Source organism: Armigeres subalbatus, chromosome 1 (assembly GCF_024139115.2).
Source record: "Armigeres subalbatus isolate Guangzhou_Male chromosome 1, GZ_Asu_2, whole genome shotgun sequence".
NCBI lineage: Eukaryota > Metazoa > Arthropoda > Insecta > Diptera > Culicidae > Armigeres > Armigeres subalbatus.
Window position 1 is genome coordinate 259,135,544 of NC_085139.1, and position 18,244 is coordinate 259,153,787.

An 18,244-nucleotide genomic window follows, 5' to 3' on the forward strand; every position below is an offset into this window, starting at 1 on the left:
AAATTGTAAATAAGTTGAAACAAAGGTTCGACAAAACCGAACCAGATTTAGTTCAGCGATTCCGGTTTAGTCATCGCGTCCAACAACCAGATGAGTCAGCCGAGGATTTCGTCTTGGCGGTAAAACTCCAAGCGGAATTCTGCGGTTTTGGCGGGTTTAAGGACATTGCTATTCAAGATAGAATTCTGCATGGACTTAGAGATGAGGCATTGAAGCAAAGGCTTCTGAATGAGGAAAACTTAACCCTTGAATCTATGGACAAATTCATTACAACATGGAATATAGCAAAAGACAATGCGAAAACTATTAACACGGGGTTTCCTCAGGGTTCTCGGATAAATCAACTGCTTCAGGTTTATAATACGACAAGGGACAGTCCGGTGGGAACACCGGAGCGCCCAAATCAAGTTCGGATACCAGTTAGGGAAAGATTAGGTTTCCAGCCCTACAGACAAAACAACCGGAACACACAACCATACAATAACATAAGACGTACCCAAGATTACAACAATCATGCACAAAAGACAATTAGATTCAATTACCGGAACAATGACAGACGAAGGACAGACTACTCTAATATGACGTGCGATTTTTGTGGGGTCAAAGGACACATAAAAAGGAAATGTTTTAGGTTAAAGAAATGAAAAGGGATGCAGTAAAGTTCGTGGATGTTGCGAAACCGGGTACGAGCGCGGAGAAAGACCTGAGCACTGGGCAGAATGTCGACGTTTCAGGGAGCTGACAATGACAGCTATGATGATGAATATAATTCAGGTGATTTGCAGTGTATGTGTGTTGCGTCTCTTAATAAAATAAGTGAACCATGTCTTATAAATGTCTCAATTGATGATCGTTTGGTGCAAATGGAGGTTGATTGTGGTTCTAGTGTAACCGTTATGGGAAAATCTCAATATTTTTCGTTATTCAAAAAGCCTTTAACTTGCTTTAACCATGAGTGAGAAGCAACTGCTAGTTGTCAATGGGTCAAAACTAAAAATTGAAGGGGAAACAAATGCTTTAGTGAATCTAAATGGATTGAAAATGAAATTAAATCTTTTAATTTTAAACACAGATTTTAAATTTATCCCCTTGTTTGGCCGAAATTGGCTTGATGTTTTCTTTCCTCAATGGAGGAACAATTTTCTTAGTGATCAAATGGTAAACAGGGTAGATTCAACGGACAAAGAGTGTATTATTGGGGAAATTAAAAGCAAATTTGCGAAAGTTTTTATGAAAAAATTTTCAACGCCCATTAAAGATTTTGAGGCTGATTTGGTGTTAAAAAGTGATGTACCCTATCGGTTGAGGGGAAAAGTCCTGGATTCACCTGTCATAAGACGAGTTTATACAATCCCCTTGAATTCCACCACTTAATTGTATCTTGACAGATACGTATTTCGACCTCAACAGTAAGGCCGTCTTCAGTGTCTCGTACTTGACTCGACTCGACTCGTCTTATGACAGGTGAAAACATTCCACTAAAAAGCTCAAAATAATTTTCTTATCAGTCCTGGATTATTTGACCAAACTAGAAAAAGAAAATGTGATTACACCGGTGAAGACCAGTGAATGGGCATCACCAGTGGTTGTAGTTATGAAAAAAAAAAATAATGAAATAAGACTCGTAATTGATTGTAAAGTTTCAATAAATAAAGTTTTAATACCAAATACTTACCCTTTACCTTTGGCAGCCGACTTGTTCGCTAAATTGGCAAATTGTAAAGTTTTTTGTACGCTAGACCTGGAGGGAGCTTATACACAGCTAGCATTGACTGAACGTTCCAAGAAATGTATGGCGATCAACACAATCAAGGGATTGTTCACCTATAATCGTTTACCTCAGGAGGCTTCCTCAAGTGCATCGATTTTCCAACAGGTTATGGATCAAATTTTAGAAGGGATTATAAACGTTTATGTTTACCTTGATGATGTATTCATAGCAGGTGAAAACTTGGAGATTTGTCGTGAAAAATTGTTTCTTGTTTTGGAAAGACTCGCAAATGCAAATATCAAAGTAAATGCCTTATTTGGGCCATATTCTTAGCGAAAATGGGTTACTACCTAGTCCAGACAAAATTTCAACAATTCAAAGAGCAAAGGTTCCTGGAAATGTGATTGAGCTAAAGTCATATTTAGGCTTGATCAACTACTATAATCGTTTCGTGTCCCATATGTCTATCAAGTTATTCCATTTGTATAAACTATTGAAGAAAAATACTAAATTTGTTTGGGATGGTAATTGTGAAAAAGCTTTCCAAAAAAGCAAAAACGCACTGGTTAATACCAATTTTTTAGAATTTTATGACCCATCAAAAGACATTGTAGTAGTAACAGACGCTTCAGGCTATGGCCTAGGAGGAGTGATTGCACATGTGATAGAAGGCATCGAAAAGCCTATTAGTTTTACTTCTTTTACGTTAAATGACGCGCAGAAAGGTTACCCAATTCTTCACCTGGAAGCTTTAGCCTTGGTTTGTACTATTAAAAAATTCCTTAAATATTTATATGGGCAAAGGTTCATTGCTTATACTGATCACAAACCATTGATAGTGATTTTCGGCAAAGAAGGGAAAAATTCCATATTTGTAACAAGACTCCAACGATACATACTTGAACTCTCGATTTACGATTTTGAAATACGGTACAGACCTTCTGCAAAAATGGGAAACGCGGATTTTTGTTCGAGATTCCCATTAGAGCAGAAGGTTCCTATTGAGTTAGATCATGAGTTTATAAAAAGTATAAACTTTGGTGATGAATTACCCATTGATTTTGATTTGATTGCCAAATGGACAAAGGACGACGAGTTTTTACAACAACTTACGAAATATTTGCGTGATGGATGGCCAAAAAAGCTGGATAAATGTCTAATGGACGTTTTTGCAAATCAAGCTGATTTGGAAATTGTTGAAGGGTGCATTTTGTACCAGAACAGGGTGGTAATTCCACATAAAATGCAAAACGGAATTTTGAAGCTTTTACACGCCAACCACGCAGGAATAGTTAAAATGAAACAATTGGCAAGAAGGCAAGTGTACTGGTTTGGCATTAATAAAGCATTAATTCATTGAGAAGTATGTACCGAATTGTGATGTGTGTGGAAGTATGGTAATAGTACCAAAAACAAAATTTTTATCCAACTGGAAACCTACAACAAGACCCTTCAGCCGAGTTCACATTGACTTCTTTTTTTTTTTTCTCACCACACTTTTCTACTGATTGTTGATTCTTTCTCAAAGTGGTTGGAGGTAGAATGGATGAAGAAGGGCACGGATTGTGCAAAAGTGGTGAAGAAATTGGTAGCTTATTTTGCTAGATTTGGGTTACCAGATGTACTGGTATCTGACGGTGGACCTCCATTTAATTCATATTCATTCACGACATTTCTTGAAAAGAAGGGGATAAAAGTATTGAAAAGTCCAGCCTATAACCCCTCCAGTAATGGGCAGGCGGAACGGCTGATCAGAACTGTTAAAACAGTATTGAAAAAGTTTTTATTAGAATCAGACTTGCAAGATGTTGATTTGGAGGATCAGATAAACTTATTTCTAATGAACTATAGAAATAATATTGCTTCAAGTGATGGGCAACTTCCCTCAGAAAAAATTTTCCTTTTTAAACCAAAAACGATTTTGGACCTTGTAGGTAATAATAGAATCGAATATAAAGCTAATGCAATTACGAACGATGTCGAACGACATCATTATAAATTCAATTAGATGAGGTCTGTAAAAAACGTGCAACAATTTCACGAGTGCCGCGCTGATGTTATCGGAGTCGGAGAGCGTAATTATTCTCTGGGCGAGAGCGTAGTATGTGCAGCCGAGTGGAGAGAAAAAGTGGCCGCACTTCATCATAGAAGTGATTGCTACTTCAGTTTTGTGACGGATAGTGTGGAGAACGGACGAGTGATAAAAAAAAAGAAAACTTGAAAAGAAAAAATAATGGAAGCTAATAAAATAATATAAAAATATTGGAAAGTATTTATTGAGTGTATTTAGTGTTTTAATGAAAAGAAAACCCGACAATGGCATGGTCGGTAGAAGTTGTGCGCTCCTTTTTTTTACGAAGTGCTTTTTGTGATTTTTGTTTTTCGGAAATCTGACGTGAAAAAAAGTGCTTGTGTTGTATTCCGATGATCCCCCGAATTTTCTTCTACGGCCTTATATGCAACTTCTGATGATCCAAGTAAGTTTGTTGTCGTTGTTACTGTTACCTCTACTTGATAAAATAGAAACAAGAATTGTGTGATGGGTTGTTTTTCTGCTGCAAACTCAGCGTCCAAAAAAATGGTGTCGAATTGGTGCCCCTGAAAATTTAGCAGCAAGCAGTAGAATAGTTGTCGAGTTGGTAGCCCTAATGTTGACCTCTGAGAACTGAGTGTTTTCTTGTAGTGATTTTTTGGGTTTATTGTCATGTAAAAAAAAAAGAATGCAAACTCTTTAAAAGAAATAAGCACGGACATTTTGGAACAATTTTCAATATATGTAAATGCTTAACTGTAGATACAAAAATCAAAGTCTGTGTTCATATTCACATAACTCGAAAACGGTTTGAGAGATTTGTTTCATTCTTTCAGCAGATATGTTCGATATAGTTTTCACGGGTTTATATGATATTTCCTGAAGCAAAAGTTACAAGGAAAATGTAAATCGTGAAAAAAAGCGAATGGAAATTGCGCATGGGCCGTTCATAATGCTCATTTTTACCTGCTATGTAGGACAAAGTCTGCCGGGTCAACTAGTAAAATACACAAGCGAGAATTTTAAAACGTATTGCTCATAGTTATTCCTTGAATGCACTTCCCTATGATAATTGGGAATTCCGTGTTTTTTTTGGCCTTTGATAGCCATGCTCGAGATACCGAATAAAAATTTTAGAATTCAGTATTACACTCCAGTTTGAAAATAAACATTTCTTAGATTTTCTTGAGTACCCTAGAAAGTATTGTTATGAGTCATACACTAAATTTTAAATGAACTTTTCGTAATATGATATAAGGTAATAAGTACCGTAAACAATAATAATAAACAATGCAAATTCTGAGAATTTATCCCTACAGTTATTTTCGTCAAACAACACGGTGTATGGTTAATAAATTGTTGACCTAATCGAACTAGAAATTGAAAATTATATAGAGCCTTTTGTAGCTTAAAATATTTCACGTGAACCTGTATAGTGAGTTGACTGAAAATCCAGCTGACATGCTGGTACGTCCTGGTGAGTGAGCGTCGAACTCGAGATGGTCGAGTTGACTAAAAATCCAGCTGAAATACTGGTACGTCCAGGCGAGTGGACGTCGAACTCGAGATGGTCGAGTTGACTAAAAATCCAGTTGAAATGCTGGTACGTCCAGGCGAGTGGACGTCGAACTCGAGATGGTCGAGTTGACTAAAAATCCAACTAATATGCTGGTACGTCCAGGTGAGTGGGCGTCAAACTCGAGATGGTCGAGTTGACTAAAAATCCAGCTGAAATGCTGGTACGTCCAGGCGAGTGGACGTCGAACTCGAGATGGTCGAGTTGACTAAAAATCCAGTTGAAATGCTGGTACGTCCAGGCGAGTGGACGTCGAACTCGAGATGGTCGAGTTGACTAAAAATCCAGCTGAAATGCTGGTACGTCCAGGCGAGTGGACGTCGAACTCGAGATGGTCGAGTTGACTAAAAATCCAGCTGAAATGCTGGTACGTCCAGGCGAGTGGACGTCGAACTCGAGATGGTCGAGTTGACTAAAAATCCAGCTAAAATGCTGGTACGTCCAGGTGAGTGGGCGTCAAACTCGAGATGGTCGAGTTGACTAAAAATCCAGCTGAAATGCTGGTACGTCCAGGCGAGTGGACGTCGAACTCGAGATGGTCGAGTTGACTAAAAATCCAGCCGAAATGCTGGTACGTCCAGGTGAGTGGGCGTCCAACTCGAGATGGTCGAGTTGACTAAAAATCCAGTTGAAATGCTGGTACGTCCAGGCGAGTGGACGTCGAACTCGAGATGGTCGAGTTGACTAAAAATCCAGCCGAAATGCTGGTACGTCCAGGCGAGTGGACGTCGAACTCGAGATGGTCGAGTTGACTAAAAATCCAGCTGAAATGCTGGTACGTCCAGGCGAGTGGACGTCGAACTCGAGATGGTCGAGTTGACTAAAAATCCAGCTAAAATGCTGGTACGTCCAGGTGAGTGGGCGTCAAACTCGAGATGGTCGAGTTGACTAAAAATCCAGCTGAAATGCTGGTACGTCCAGGCGAGTGGACGTCGAACTCGAGATGGTCGAGTTGACTAAAAATCCAGTTGAAATGCTGGTACGTCCAGGCGAGTGGACGTCGAACTCGAGATGGTCGAGTTGACTAAAAATCCAGCTGAAATGCTGGTACGTCCAGGCGAGTGGACGTCGAACTCGAGATGGTCGAGTTGACTAAAAATCCAGTTGAAATGCTGGTACGTCCAGGCGAGTGGACGTCGAACTCGAGATGGTCGAGTTGACTAAAAATCCAGCTGAAATGCTGGTACGTCCAGGTGAGTGGGCGTCAAACTCGAGATGGTCGAGTTGACTAAAAATCCAGCTGAAATGCTGGTACGTCCAGGCGAGTGGACGTCGAACTCGAGATGGTCGAGTTGACTAAAAATCCAGCCGAAATGCTGGTACGTCCAGGAGATGGTCGAGTTGACTAAAAATCCAACAAATATGCTGGTACGTCCAGGTGAGTGGGCGTCAAACTCGAGATGGTCGAGTTGACTAAAAATCCAGCTGAAATGCTGGTACGTCCAGGCGAGTGGACGTCGAACTCGAGATGGTCGAGTTGACTAAAAATCCAGTTGAAATGCTGGTACGTCCAGGCGAGTGGACGTCGAACTCGAGATGGTCGAGTTGACTAAAAATCCAGCTGAAATGCTGGTACGTCCAGGCGAGTGGACGTCGAACTCGAGATGGTCGAGTTGACTAAAAATCCAGCTGAAATGCTGGTACGTCCAGGCGAGTGGACGTCGAACTCGAGATGGTCGAGTTGACTAAAATCCAGCTAAAATGCTGGTACGTCCAGAGTGAGTGGGCGTCAAACTCGAGATGGTCGAGTTGACTAAAAATCCAGCTGAAATGCTGGTACGTCCAGGCGAGTGGACGTCGAACTCCGAGATGGTCGAGTTGACTAAAAATCCAGCCGAAATGCTGGTACGTCCAGGTGAGTGGGCGTCCAACTCCGAGATGGTCGAGTTGACTAAAATCCAGCTGAAATGCTGGTACGTCCAGGCGAGTGGACGTCGAACTCGAGATGGTCGAGTTGACTAAAATCCAGCCGAAATGCTGGTACGTCCAGGCGAGTGGACGTCGAACTCTAGATGGTCGAGTTGACTAAAAATCCAGCTGAAATGCTGGTACGTCCAGGCGAGTGGACGTCGAACTCGAGATGGTCAGAGTTGACTAAAATCCAGCTAAAATGCTGGTACGTCCAGGTGAGTGGGCGTCAAACTCGAGATGGTCGAGTTGACTAAAAATCCAGCTGAAATGCTGGTACGTCCAGGCGAGTGGACGTCGAACTCGAGATGGTCGAGTTGACTAAAATCCAGTTGAAATGCTGGTACGTCCAGGCGAGTGGACGTCGAACTCGAGATGGTCGAGTTGACTAAAAATCCAGCTGAAATGCTGGTACGTCCAGGCGAGTGGACGTCGAACTCGAGATGGTCGAGTTGACTAAAAATCCAGTTGAAATGCTGGTACGTCCAGGCGAGTGGACGTCGAACTCGAGATGGTCGAGTTGACTAAAAATCCAGCTGAAATGCTGGTACGTCCAGGTGAGTGGGCGTCAAACTCGAGATGGTCGAGTTGACTAAAAATCCAGCTGAAATGCTGGTACGTCCAGGCGAGTGGACGTCGAACTCGAGATGGTCGAGTTGACTAAAAATCCAGCCGAAATGCTGGTACGTCCAGGCGAGTGGACGTCGAACTCGAGATGGTCGAGTTGACTAAAAATCCAACTAAAATGCTGGTACGTCCAAGTGAGTGGGCGTCAAACTCGAGATGGTCGAGTTGACTAAAAATCCAGCTGAAATGCTGGTACGTCCAGGCGAGTGGACGTCGAACTCGAGATGGTCGAGTTGACTAAAAATCCAGCCGAAATGCTGGTACGTCCAGGCGAGTGGACGTCGAACTCGAGATGGTCGAGTTGACTAAAAATCCAGCTGAAATGCTGGTACGTCCAGGCGAGTGGACGTCGAACTCGAGATGGTCGAGTTGACTAAAAATCCAGCTAAAATGCTGGTACGTCCAGGTAAGTGGGCGTCAAACTCGAGATGGTCGAGTTGACTAAAAATCCAGCTGAAATGCTGGTACGTCCAGGCGAGTGGACGTCGAACTCGAGATGGTCGAGTTGACTAAAAATCCAGTTGAAATGCTGGTACGTCCAGGCGAGTGGACGTCGAACTCGAGATGGTCGAGTTGACTAAAAATCCAGCTGAAATGCTGGTACGTCCAGGTGAGTGGACGTCGAACTCGAGATGGTCGAGTTGACTAAAAATCCAGTTGAAATGCTGGTACGTCCAGGCGAGTGGACGTCGAACTCGAGATGGTCGAGTTGACTAAAAATCCAGTTGAAATGCTGGTACGTCCAGGCGAGTGGACGTCGAACTCGAGATGGTCGAGTTGACTAAAAATCCAGCTGAAATGCTGGTACGTCCAGGCGAGTGGACGTCGAACTCGAGATGGTCGAGTTGACTAAAAATCCAGCTGAAATGCTGGTACGTCCAGGCGAGTGGACGTCGAACTCGAGATGGTCGAGTTGACTAAAAATCCAGCTAAAATGCTGGTACGTCCAGGTGAGTGGGCGTCAAACTCGAGATGGTCGAGTTGACTAAAAATCCAGCTGAAATGCTGGTACGTCCAGGCGAGTGGACGTCGAACTCGAGATGGTCGAGTTGACTAAAAATCCAGTTGAAATGCTGGTACGTCCAGGCGAGTGGACGTCGAACTCGAGATGGTCGAGTTGACTAAAAATCCAGTTGAAATGCTGGTACGTCCAGGCGAGTGGACGTCGAACTCGAGATGGTCGAGTTGACTAAAAATCCAGCTAAAATGCTGGTACATCCAGGTGAGTGGGCGTCGAACTCTAGATGGTCGAGTTGACTAAAAATCCAGCTGAAATGCTGGTACGTCCAGGCGAGTGGACGTCGAACTCGAGATGGCCGAGTTGACTAAAAATCCAGCTAAAATGCTGGTACGTCCAGGTGAGTGGGCGTCAAACTTGAGATGGTCGAGTTGACTAAAAATCCAGCTGAAATGCTGGTACGTCCAGGCGAGTGGACGTCGAACTCGAGATGGTCGAGTTGACTAAAAATCCAGTTGAAATGCTGGTACGTCCAGGCGAGTGGACGTCGAACTCGAGATGGTCGAGTTGACTAAAAATCCAGTTGAAATGCTGGTACGTCCAGGCGAGTGGACGTCGAACTCGAGATGGTCGAGTTGACTAAAAATCCAGCTGAAATGCTGGTACGTCCAGGCGAATGAGAAGAAAAATGACTATATTGAAGAAAATGTAAAAGACGGTGTGTGAAGAAGTTGGACGATATTTTCCTGATTTTGATGCAAGACTGTTATTCAAAGCCTGGTAACCTCCATCCATGAATGCATGAACAAGATCAGTATTTTAATAGCGAGTAGAGTTAGAGAATGTAAAAAACGATGTTAAAAGAAGTTGGATGACACTTTACTGATTTTGACGTAAAACTGACTTTCAAGGGCCTGGTAAGCTCTATACATGACTGTATGAACAAGATCAGTGTTTGAGTAGAGAGTAGAGTTAGATAAATTAAAAGACGATGTGTGAAGAAGTTTGATGCTATTTTCCTGATTTTTGATACGAGTAGAGTTAGAAAAAAGTATAAGACGATGTGAGAGGAAGTTGGATAATATTTTCCTGATTTTGATGAAAAACTGACATTCAAGGGCCTGGTAAGCTCTATCCATGACTGCATGAACAAGTAGCGCTTAGAGTAAGAAAATTTAAAAGACGATGTGTGAAGAAGTTTGATGATATTTTCCTAATTATGATGCAAGATTGGTATTCAATTGCCTGGTAAGCTCTATCCATGACTGCAGGAAGAAGATCAGTATTTGAGTAGCGAATAGAGTTAGAAAAAGTATAAGACGATGTGAGAGGAAGTTGGATAATATTTTCCTGAATTTGGTGCAAGACTGACATACAAGAACCTGGTAAGCTCTATCCATGACTGCAGGAAGCAGATCAGTGTTTGAGTAACGCGTAGAGTTAGAAAAAGTATAAGACGATGTGAGAGGAAGTTGAATAATATTTTCCTGATTTTTATGCAAAACTGACATTCAAGGGTCTGGTAAGTTCTGTCCATGACTACATGAACAAGATCAGTGTTTAAGCAACGATTAGAGTAAGAAAATTTAAAAGACGATGTGTGAATAAGTTTGATGATATTTTCCTAATGTTGAAGCAAGACTGCTATTCAATTGCCTGGTAAGCTCTATCCATGACTGTAGGAAGATCAGTGTTTGAGTTACGAGTAGAGTTAGAAAATGTAAAAGACGATGTGAGAAGATGTTGGATGATATTTTCCTGATTTTGACGCAAGACTGACATTCAAGAGCCTGGTAAGCTCTATCCATGACTGCAGGAAGAAGATCAGTGTTTGAGTAACGAGTAGAGTTAGAAAAAAGTATAAGACGATGTGAGAGGAAGTAGGATAATATTTTCCTGATTTTGATGAAAAACTGACATTCAAGGGCCTGGTAAGCTCTATCCATGACTGCATGAACAAGACCAGTGTTTGAGTTACGAGTAGAGTTAGAAAATGTAAAAGACGATGTGAGAAGATGTTGGATGATATTTTCCTGATTTTGACGCAAGACTGACATTCAAGAGCCTGGTAAGCTCTATCCATGACTGCAGGAAAAAGATCAGTGTTTGAGTAGCGAGTTTAGTTAGAAAAAGTATAAGACGATGTGAGAGGAAGTTGAATAATATTTTCCTGATTTTTATGCAAAACTGACATTCAAGGGCCTGGTAAGTTCTGTCCATGACTACATGAACAAGACCAGTGTTTAAGCAACGATTAGAGTAAGAAAATTTAAAAGACGATGAGTGAATAAGTTTGATGATATTTTCCTAATGTTGAAGCAAGACTGCTATTCAATTGCCTGGTAAGCTCTATCCATGACTGTAGGAAGATCAGTGTTTGAGTTACGAGTAGAGTTAGAAAATGTAAAAGAATATTTTCCTGATTTTTATGCAAAACTGACATTCAAGGGCCTGGTAAGTTCTGTCCATGACTACATGAACAAGATCAGTGTTTAAGCAACGATTAGAGTAAGAAAATTTAAAAGACGATGAGTGAATAAGTTTGATGATATTTTCCTAATGTTGAAGCAAGACTGCTATTCAATTGCCTGGTAAGCTCTATCCATGACTGTAGGAAGATCAGTGTTTGAGTTACGAGTAGAGTTAGAAAATGTAAAAGACGATGTGAGAAGATGTTGGATGATATTTTCCTCACTTGTCATAAGACGAGTTAGTACAATCCCTTAGTCGAGTCAAGTACGAGACACTGAAGACGGCCTTAAATTTGAGGTCGAAATACGTATCTGTCAAGATACAATTAAGTGGTGGAATTCAATGGGATTGTACTAACTCGTCTTATGACAAGTGAAGACATTCCACTAAAAAGCTCAAACTAATTTTCTTATCGATATTTTCCTGATTTTGACGCAAGACTGACATTCAAGAGCCTGGTAAGCTCTATCCATGACTGCAGGAAGAAGATCAGTGTTTGAGTAACGAGTAGAGTTAGAAAAAAGTATAAGACGATGTGAGAGGAAGTAGGATAATATTTTTCTGATTTTGATGAAAAACTGACATTCAAGGGCCTGGTAAGCTCTATCCATGACTGCATGAACAAGACCAGTGTTTGAGTAGCGATTAGAGTAAGAAAATTTAAAAGACGATGTGAGAATAAGTTTGCTGATATTTTCCTAATGTTGAAGCAAGACTGCTATTCAATTGCCTGGTAAGCTCTATCCATGACTGCAGGAAGATCAGTGTGTGAGTAACGACGAGTAGAGTTAGAAAATGTAAAAGACGATGTGAGAAGATGTTGGATGATATTTTCCTGATTGACTGACATTCAAGGGCCTGGTAAGCTCTATCCATGACTGCAGGAAGAAGACCAGTGTTTGAGTAGCGAGTAGAGTTAGAATGAGTATAAGACGATGTGAGAAGATGTTGGATGATATTTTCCTGATTTTGACGCAAGACTGACATTCAAGAGCCTGGTAAGCTCTATCCATGACTGCAGGAAGAAGATCAGTGTTTGAGTAACGAGTAGAGTTAGAAAAAAGTATAAGACGATGTGAGAGGAAGTAGGATAATATTTTCCTGATTTTGATGAAAAACTGACATTCAAGGGCCTGGTAAGCTCTATCCATGACTGCATGAACAAGATCAGTGTTTGAGTAACGAGTAGAGCTAGAAAAAAGTATAAGACGATGTGAGAGGAAGTAGGATAATATTTTCATGATTTTGATGAAAAACTGACATTCAAGGACCTGGTAAGCTCTATCCATGACTGCATGAACAAGACCAGTGTTTGAGTAGCGATTAGAGTAAGAAAATTTAAAAGACGATGTGAGAATAAGTTTGCTGATATTTTCCTAATGTTGAAGCAAGACTGCTATTCAATTGCCTGGTAAGCTCTATCTATTAGAGTAGAGTGGGGCAAGAGTACGCACTTAGTTTTCAATCGATCATGTGGCCCTTATGAAGCAAGCTTCTGCATATCAAATCAGTGTCGATGATTCATATACTCTTCCTTTATGTTACCCAGTGGAAAACATATTGAAATTATTTAGATTCGTTTTAGTAGACCCTATATTGCAAGACAAGTGAAAAACGCACTCTTACCCCACCGGTGGGGTAAAAGTGCGCATCGGGTGGGGTAAGAGTACGCATTTTTCCAATCATGTGCTTTAAGTATATATTAACACAAATAAGAGTTAATAACATTTAATTGATGTTTAATGAGCATATATTAGGGAATGTTTAAAGATTACGTAACTCTTAAAGGGGGAGGGGGTCCTAAAAAGGTGCACTTTCATACGAAAACCCATTGTTTTTTATATATACAAAAAACTACAAAGGTAAAAATATATATCAGGTTTCGCGTGGCGTATACAAAGACATTTTCCTTAAAGAAAGTCCACCAATATCGTAACGTAAAATTTGGCTATTTCATCACCCCTCCCCCCTATTTTACACTATTTGTATGAATCCTCTAAAAATTCTATGGATCGTCACACATCTCGCAACCCCTCCCAGCTAAACGTTGCGTAATTTATGAATGTTTCTTTTGATTAAATGAAATTATCATTTAGATGAAATTGTGTTTTCGTACTATGTTTAGGTGTATAACAAGTCCTAATACAATTTCATTATTTCGCTTCAGTGCTTTGTTCGCTAAGTCGTTTCTAACACCGAATAACTTCAATTTATCCTAAAAACTTGTGATAATTTCGAATTTTGTCCCTTTTTTCTTAGTTGTGGATCTGTACGCTTTGAAAGAAGTCTTATTACGACCGGAGATACGGGTTTGACATCAGAACTTGAAGATTCATATGCGTACTCTTGCCCCACCGGTTCCTGCGTACTTTTACCCCACAGTCCCAAAAATTATCCAAGTAATGGTTCTGACTTCTTGGAAAACCAACCGGATTGGTATTCTGTACCATAAAGTACTCTATACAATAGGTTATCGAAATGGTATAATGTTCACCTGATTGAACGTATATATGGTAATGAAATACTAGTTGCGGAAACCCAATTATTTTTAGCAAAATGGCCAAAAAGTTATCTAACTCCATATCTCCCTTGTTGTTTATTCAAATCGTTCACAATTACACATGATAATAGTTGCCCAGAATACCTATCAAACTGGTGCAGTGCTGCTAGTTTATCTTTTTTTATTACTACAAAAAATCGAAAACGTACTCTTACCCCACGCGCACTTTTGCCCCACTCTACTCTACTGCAGGAAGATCAGTGTGTGAGTAACGACGAGTAGAGTTAGAAAATGTAAAAGACGATGTGAGAAGATGTTGGATGATATTTTCCTGATTGACTGACATTCAAGGGCCTGGTAAGCTCTATCCATGACTGCAGGAAGAAAACCAGTGTTTGAGTAGCGAGTAGAGTTAAAATGAGTATAAGACGATGTGAGAAGATGTTGGATGATATTTTCCTGATTTTGACGCAAGACTGACATTCAAGAGCCTGGTAAGCTCTATCCATGACTGCATGAACAAGATCAGTGTTTGAGTAGCGATTAGAGTAAGAAAATTTAAAAGACGATGTGTGAATAAGTTTGCTGATATTTTCCTAATGTTGAAGCAAGACTGCTATTCAATTGCCTGGTAAGCTCTATCCATGACTGTAGGAAGATCAGTGTTTGAGTAACGACGAGTAGAGTTAGAAAATGTAAAAGACGATGTGAGAAGATGTTGGATGATATTTTCCTGATTGACTGACATTCAAGGGCCTGGTAAGCTCTATCCATGACTGCAGGAAGAAGACCAGTGTTTGAGTAGCGAGTAGAGTTAGAATGAGTATAAGACGATGTGAAAAGAAGTTGGAAGACATTTTTCTGATTTTGATGCAAGACTAACATTCAAGAATCTGGTAAGCTCTATCCATGACTGCAGGAAGAAGATCAGTGTTTGAGTAACGAGTAGAGTTAAAAAAAAGTATAAGACGATGTGAGAGGAAGTAGGATAATATTTTCCTGATTTTGATGAAAAACTGACATTCAAGGGCCTGGTAAGCTCTATCCATGACTGCATGAACAAGATCAGTGTTTGAGTAGCGATTAGAGTAAGAAAATTTAAAAGACGATGTGTGAATAAGTTTGATGATATTTTGCTAATTTTGATGCAAGACTGCTATTCAATGGCCTGGTAAGCTCTATCGATGACTGCAGGAAGAATATCAGTGTTTGAGTAACGAGTAGAGTTAGAAAAAGTGAAAGGCGATGTGAGACGGAAGTTGAATGATATTTTCCTAATTTTGATGCAAAACTGACATTCAAGGGCCTGGTAAGCTCTATGCATTTCATGATATTGGGAAAATTTTGTTTTTTTTTTCATCAACAATATTAATACTAGTATTGTGGTAAGTTTGAAGCTGATAGTATTGTATGCTTGTATCGGAATGCTTATATACACGTGATATTAATTTTTGTTCTCTTTTCAGAAATAATGCAGGTCTACTGAGTTAACATTTTAGCGAATTCTGTATCTAGTGAAATATATACTTGTCTAAATATGTAGGGTTATTTTTTTTCAGAAAAATATATGTTTTATATGATTTTTAAGAGTAGAGGAGAGGAAAGATGTAGGTAATAATAGAATCGAATATAAAGCTAATGCAATTACGAACGATGTCGAACGACATCATTATAAATTCAATTAGATGAGGTCTGTAAATAACGTGCAACAATTTCACGAGTGCCGCGCTGATGTTATCGGAGAGCGTAATTATTCTCTGGGCGAGAGCGTAGTATGTGCAGCCGAGTGGAGAGAAAAAGTGGCCGCACTTCATCATAGAAGTGATTGCTACTTCAGTTTTGTGACGGATAGTGTGGAGAACGGACGAGTGATAAAAAAAAGAAAACTTGAAAAGAAAAAATAATGGAAGCTAATAAAATAATATAAAAATATTGGAAAGTATTTATTGAGTGTATTTAGTGTTTTAATGAAAAGAAAACCCGACAGACCTTTTGAATCCAAAAAAGACTTACAGAAATTATTTACAAACACAGACTCCAAATGATGTAAATGATGACGAAAATGTGTCTAATATGCCGAAAAAGTCGAATGACGGTTTAGACACACCGACAGAAGGAGATACTGTATGGTATCGAAATTTTCATCATCCTTTACCGAATAAATGGATTAAGGCAACGTTTCTCAAACGTTTTTCTATTAATACTTTCCAGATAGCAATTAGAAACGCTCTCACCATGGCCCACCGAAGTCAGCTTAGGTGCTACAAGGGGAAAACTCCGCAGCCGAGACAAAACGTGTGGCTAGGAGTCGGTACGGGTGGTAGAGAGGCTACGGTCGAAGAACGAACTGGAATTGAAGAACGACACGAAGAGGACACTGGAGAAGTTAACGCTGGAAGCGGCTCTGATGAAGAACCATTCAGGGGATTCCCTATGGTTTCGGCAAAGGCCAGAAAACGAAACGCGACTTCGGCAGACTTGCCGAACGTGTGTCTACGGCGATCGAAGAGGATTCGCCAGCGAAAGGAAGATCCGGAATTCGATTATTCTTAGTGAAATTCGATGTGATGAATTTTTTTAAAGTGAATTGTTCGAATGAATTTTGTTTATATTTGATAATTTCAAGTTCTGATTTATTATATGAATACTATTGTATTAATTTCAAGGGGGGACAGCTGTTGTGTCACCCACACTAAACACTTAATAATTGTACATACCTTAAGTTAAAACACCTTGATAAAATGTCAAACAATGTAACTGATGTAATACCTCGAGCTCTCGAGATAAACAGTGAATAAACATTCGTTCTCTTTTCATCTGGACCACCGACCAAGCTAGACTTCTTTTCTTTTCAATCTCATCCAGGTCTTTAACCCTTAGATTCACCTCCGTCGCGAGCGCCCTCACCTTGACCGTCTCGCCTAGGACTTCCTCCGCCAACTTCTTGTAGGCGACGCCCCGCTTCAGCTCGAGGATCATCTCGCCCGTTCTGGTACGTCTTATTCGACGTACGTCGGCGCCGAGTGCACCGAGCTTGACGTCACTCCTCATCGCCTTCAAGACGTCGGAGTACTTAGCCTCGTCTGTCTTGATGACTAGGGCATCTCCCCTGGAGCGATTGGCGCCTACCCTAGATTTCTTGCTACCCTTATTTGCCTGGGCGTTTTTTCGGCCCTTGACGTCTTCGGTTTCCTCTTGTTCTTGACCATGGTCCAGGAGGCGTCATCCCCCTCTATTTCCCTGGTCTGGTGCGGCTGAGAGTTCTCAGCCTGCCGTAACCCCTTACCACCATCTTTCCTGGGTGGACGGACCCTTCCTATCCTCCCTCCCCCGGTTGAGGAGGTACCTGGCCGGGGTTCAGCTTCCCAGCCGCACTACCTTTTTTCGGGATAGTAACCCTCCGAGTTTTGGAGCGGCCCCCAGGGAGCTCATCTCCTGGAGACTGTCTTCCCCGTGTTTGTGTCTGCTCCGTTAGAGCAGTCATCCTCGACCAGGCATTGAAAGCGTGAGTGAAGCGGACGAGCATTGATCTAATTCAATCATAGCATCCAATGCCAGTGAGTGAACAGCCTTGCTCAGATGGATACCAAACAACGATTTTGAGCGATCATTGCTGCGTAAACAACGAGCGACAGGGTTCGCCAAGCCAAACTTGGTATGGTATCCAGGGAAGCTATGACTGGAGCATTTGTATTACGCTTGCTCTACTAGAATAAAACCAAAACACATCAGGTGTTCTGCTTTATTCACTCTGCTTTCAAGTTGCTGGGATGGAGGAGAGAAAGTATCGAAGCCTCCCATGCAGTGTATCCGAGTTCCATTCTTATAGCGCACTTAATTTTCCTAATGTCTGAAAAGATTTTTCTAACACCGTGTGGTAACAACACTCATTGTTAGGTTACCAAGTGATTTGCCTCGCTCAGTTGTCTCCCATTGGTGAGCGATGAAGATCTTCAAATATTGAATCAACGAACAGCTAATTTCAACGATCTAGAAGCATCAGCGATTAGACCGCAGGAGAACATCAAGTTGGCATTAATTTAGCTGATTTTTACTCATGATCTGATTTTTTTCAATGCCTGCCCCGCGTATACTTGAGCCTCAGTCTGGGTAGACTTTGGCACCACCGTCTACACGGACACGCCCTCGATCGATTCGACCTTGCCCGAACCCGCGAATCCTTGGGCCTCAGTATGGGTAGACCTCGACTTCACGGATTTCACGGGTTCACATTTGGCCGTCCCGACCGCCCTCTCCAGCTTGGCGTCCAACATCGACTTTTCAGTTTCGTGAGGTCCTTACTGATATCATGCTTCGATGACGCAAAGTCGATGATGGCGTCCAGCTGTTCCATCGCCACCTCGAAGGCCGAAAGCCCATCGCGTTTGCGGTTCATTGCCCTCACAAGCCATGGGGCGTCCATAAACTCTACCGGCGTAGCCGGGGAGAAGGTTAGGTGA

General features: G+C 41.2%; 1 protein-coding gene across 1 annotated transcript in view; it reads left to right on the top strand.

The window, feature by feature from the left end:
- Nucleotides 1-3,902: 3,902 nt before the first annotated feature.
- The window catches only part of LOC134207015 (homeobox protein prospero-like), a 419,304-nt gene continuing 404,962 nt past the window's right edge, over nt 3,903-18,244 (top strand). Inside the window, 1 exon segment of the mRNA XM_062682756.1 lies at nt 3,903-4,188. Coding sequence (XP_062538740.1) covers nt 4,168-4,188 — 21 coding nt within the window. The 5' untranslated portion in view covers nt 3,903-4,167.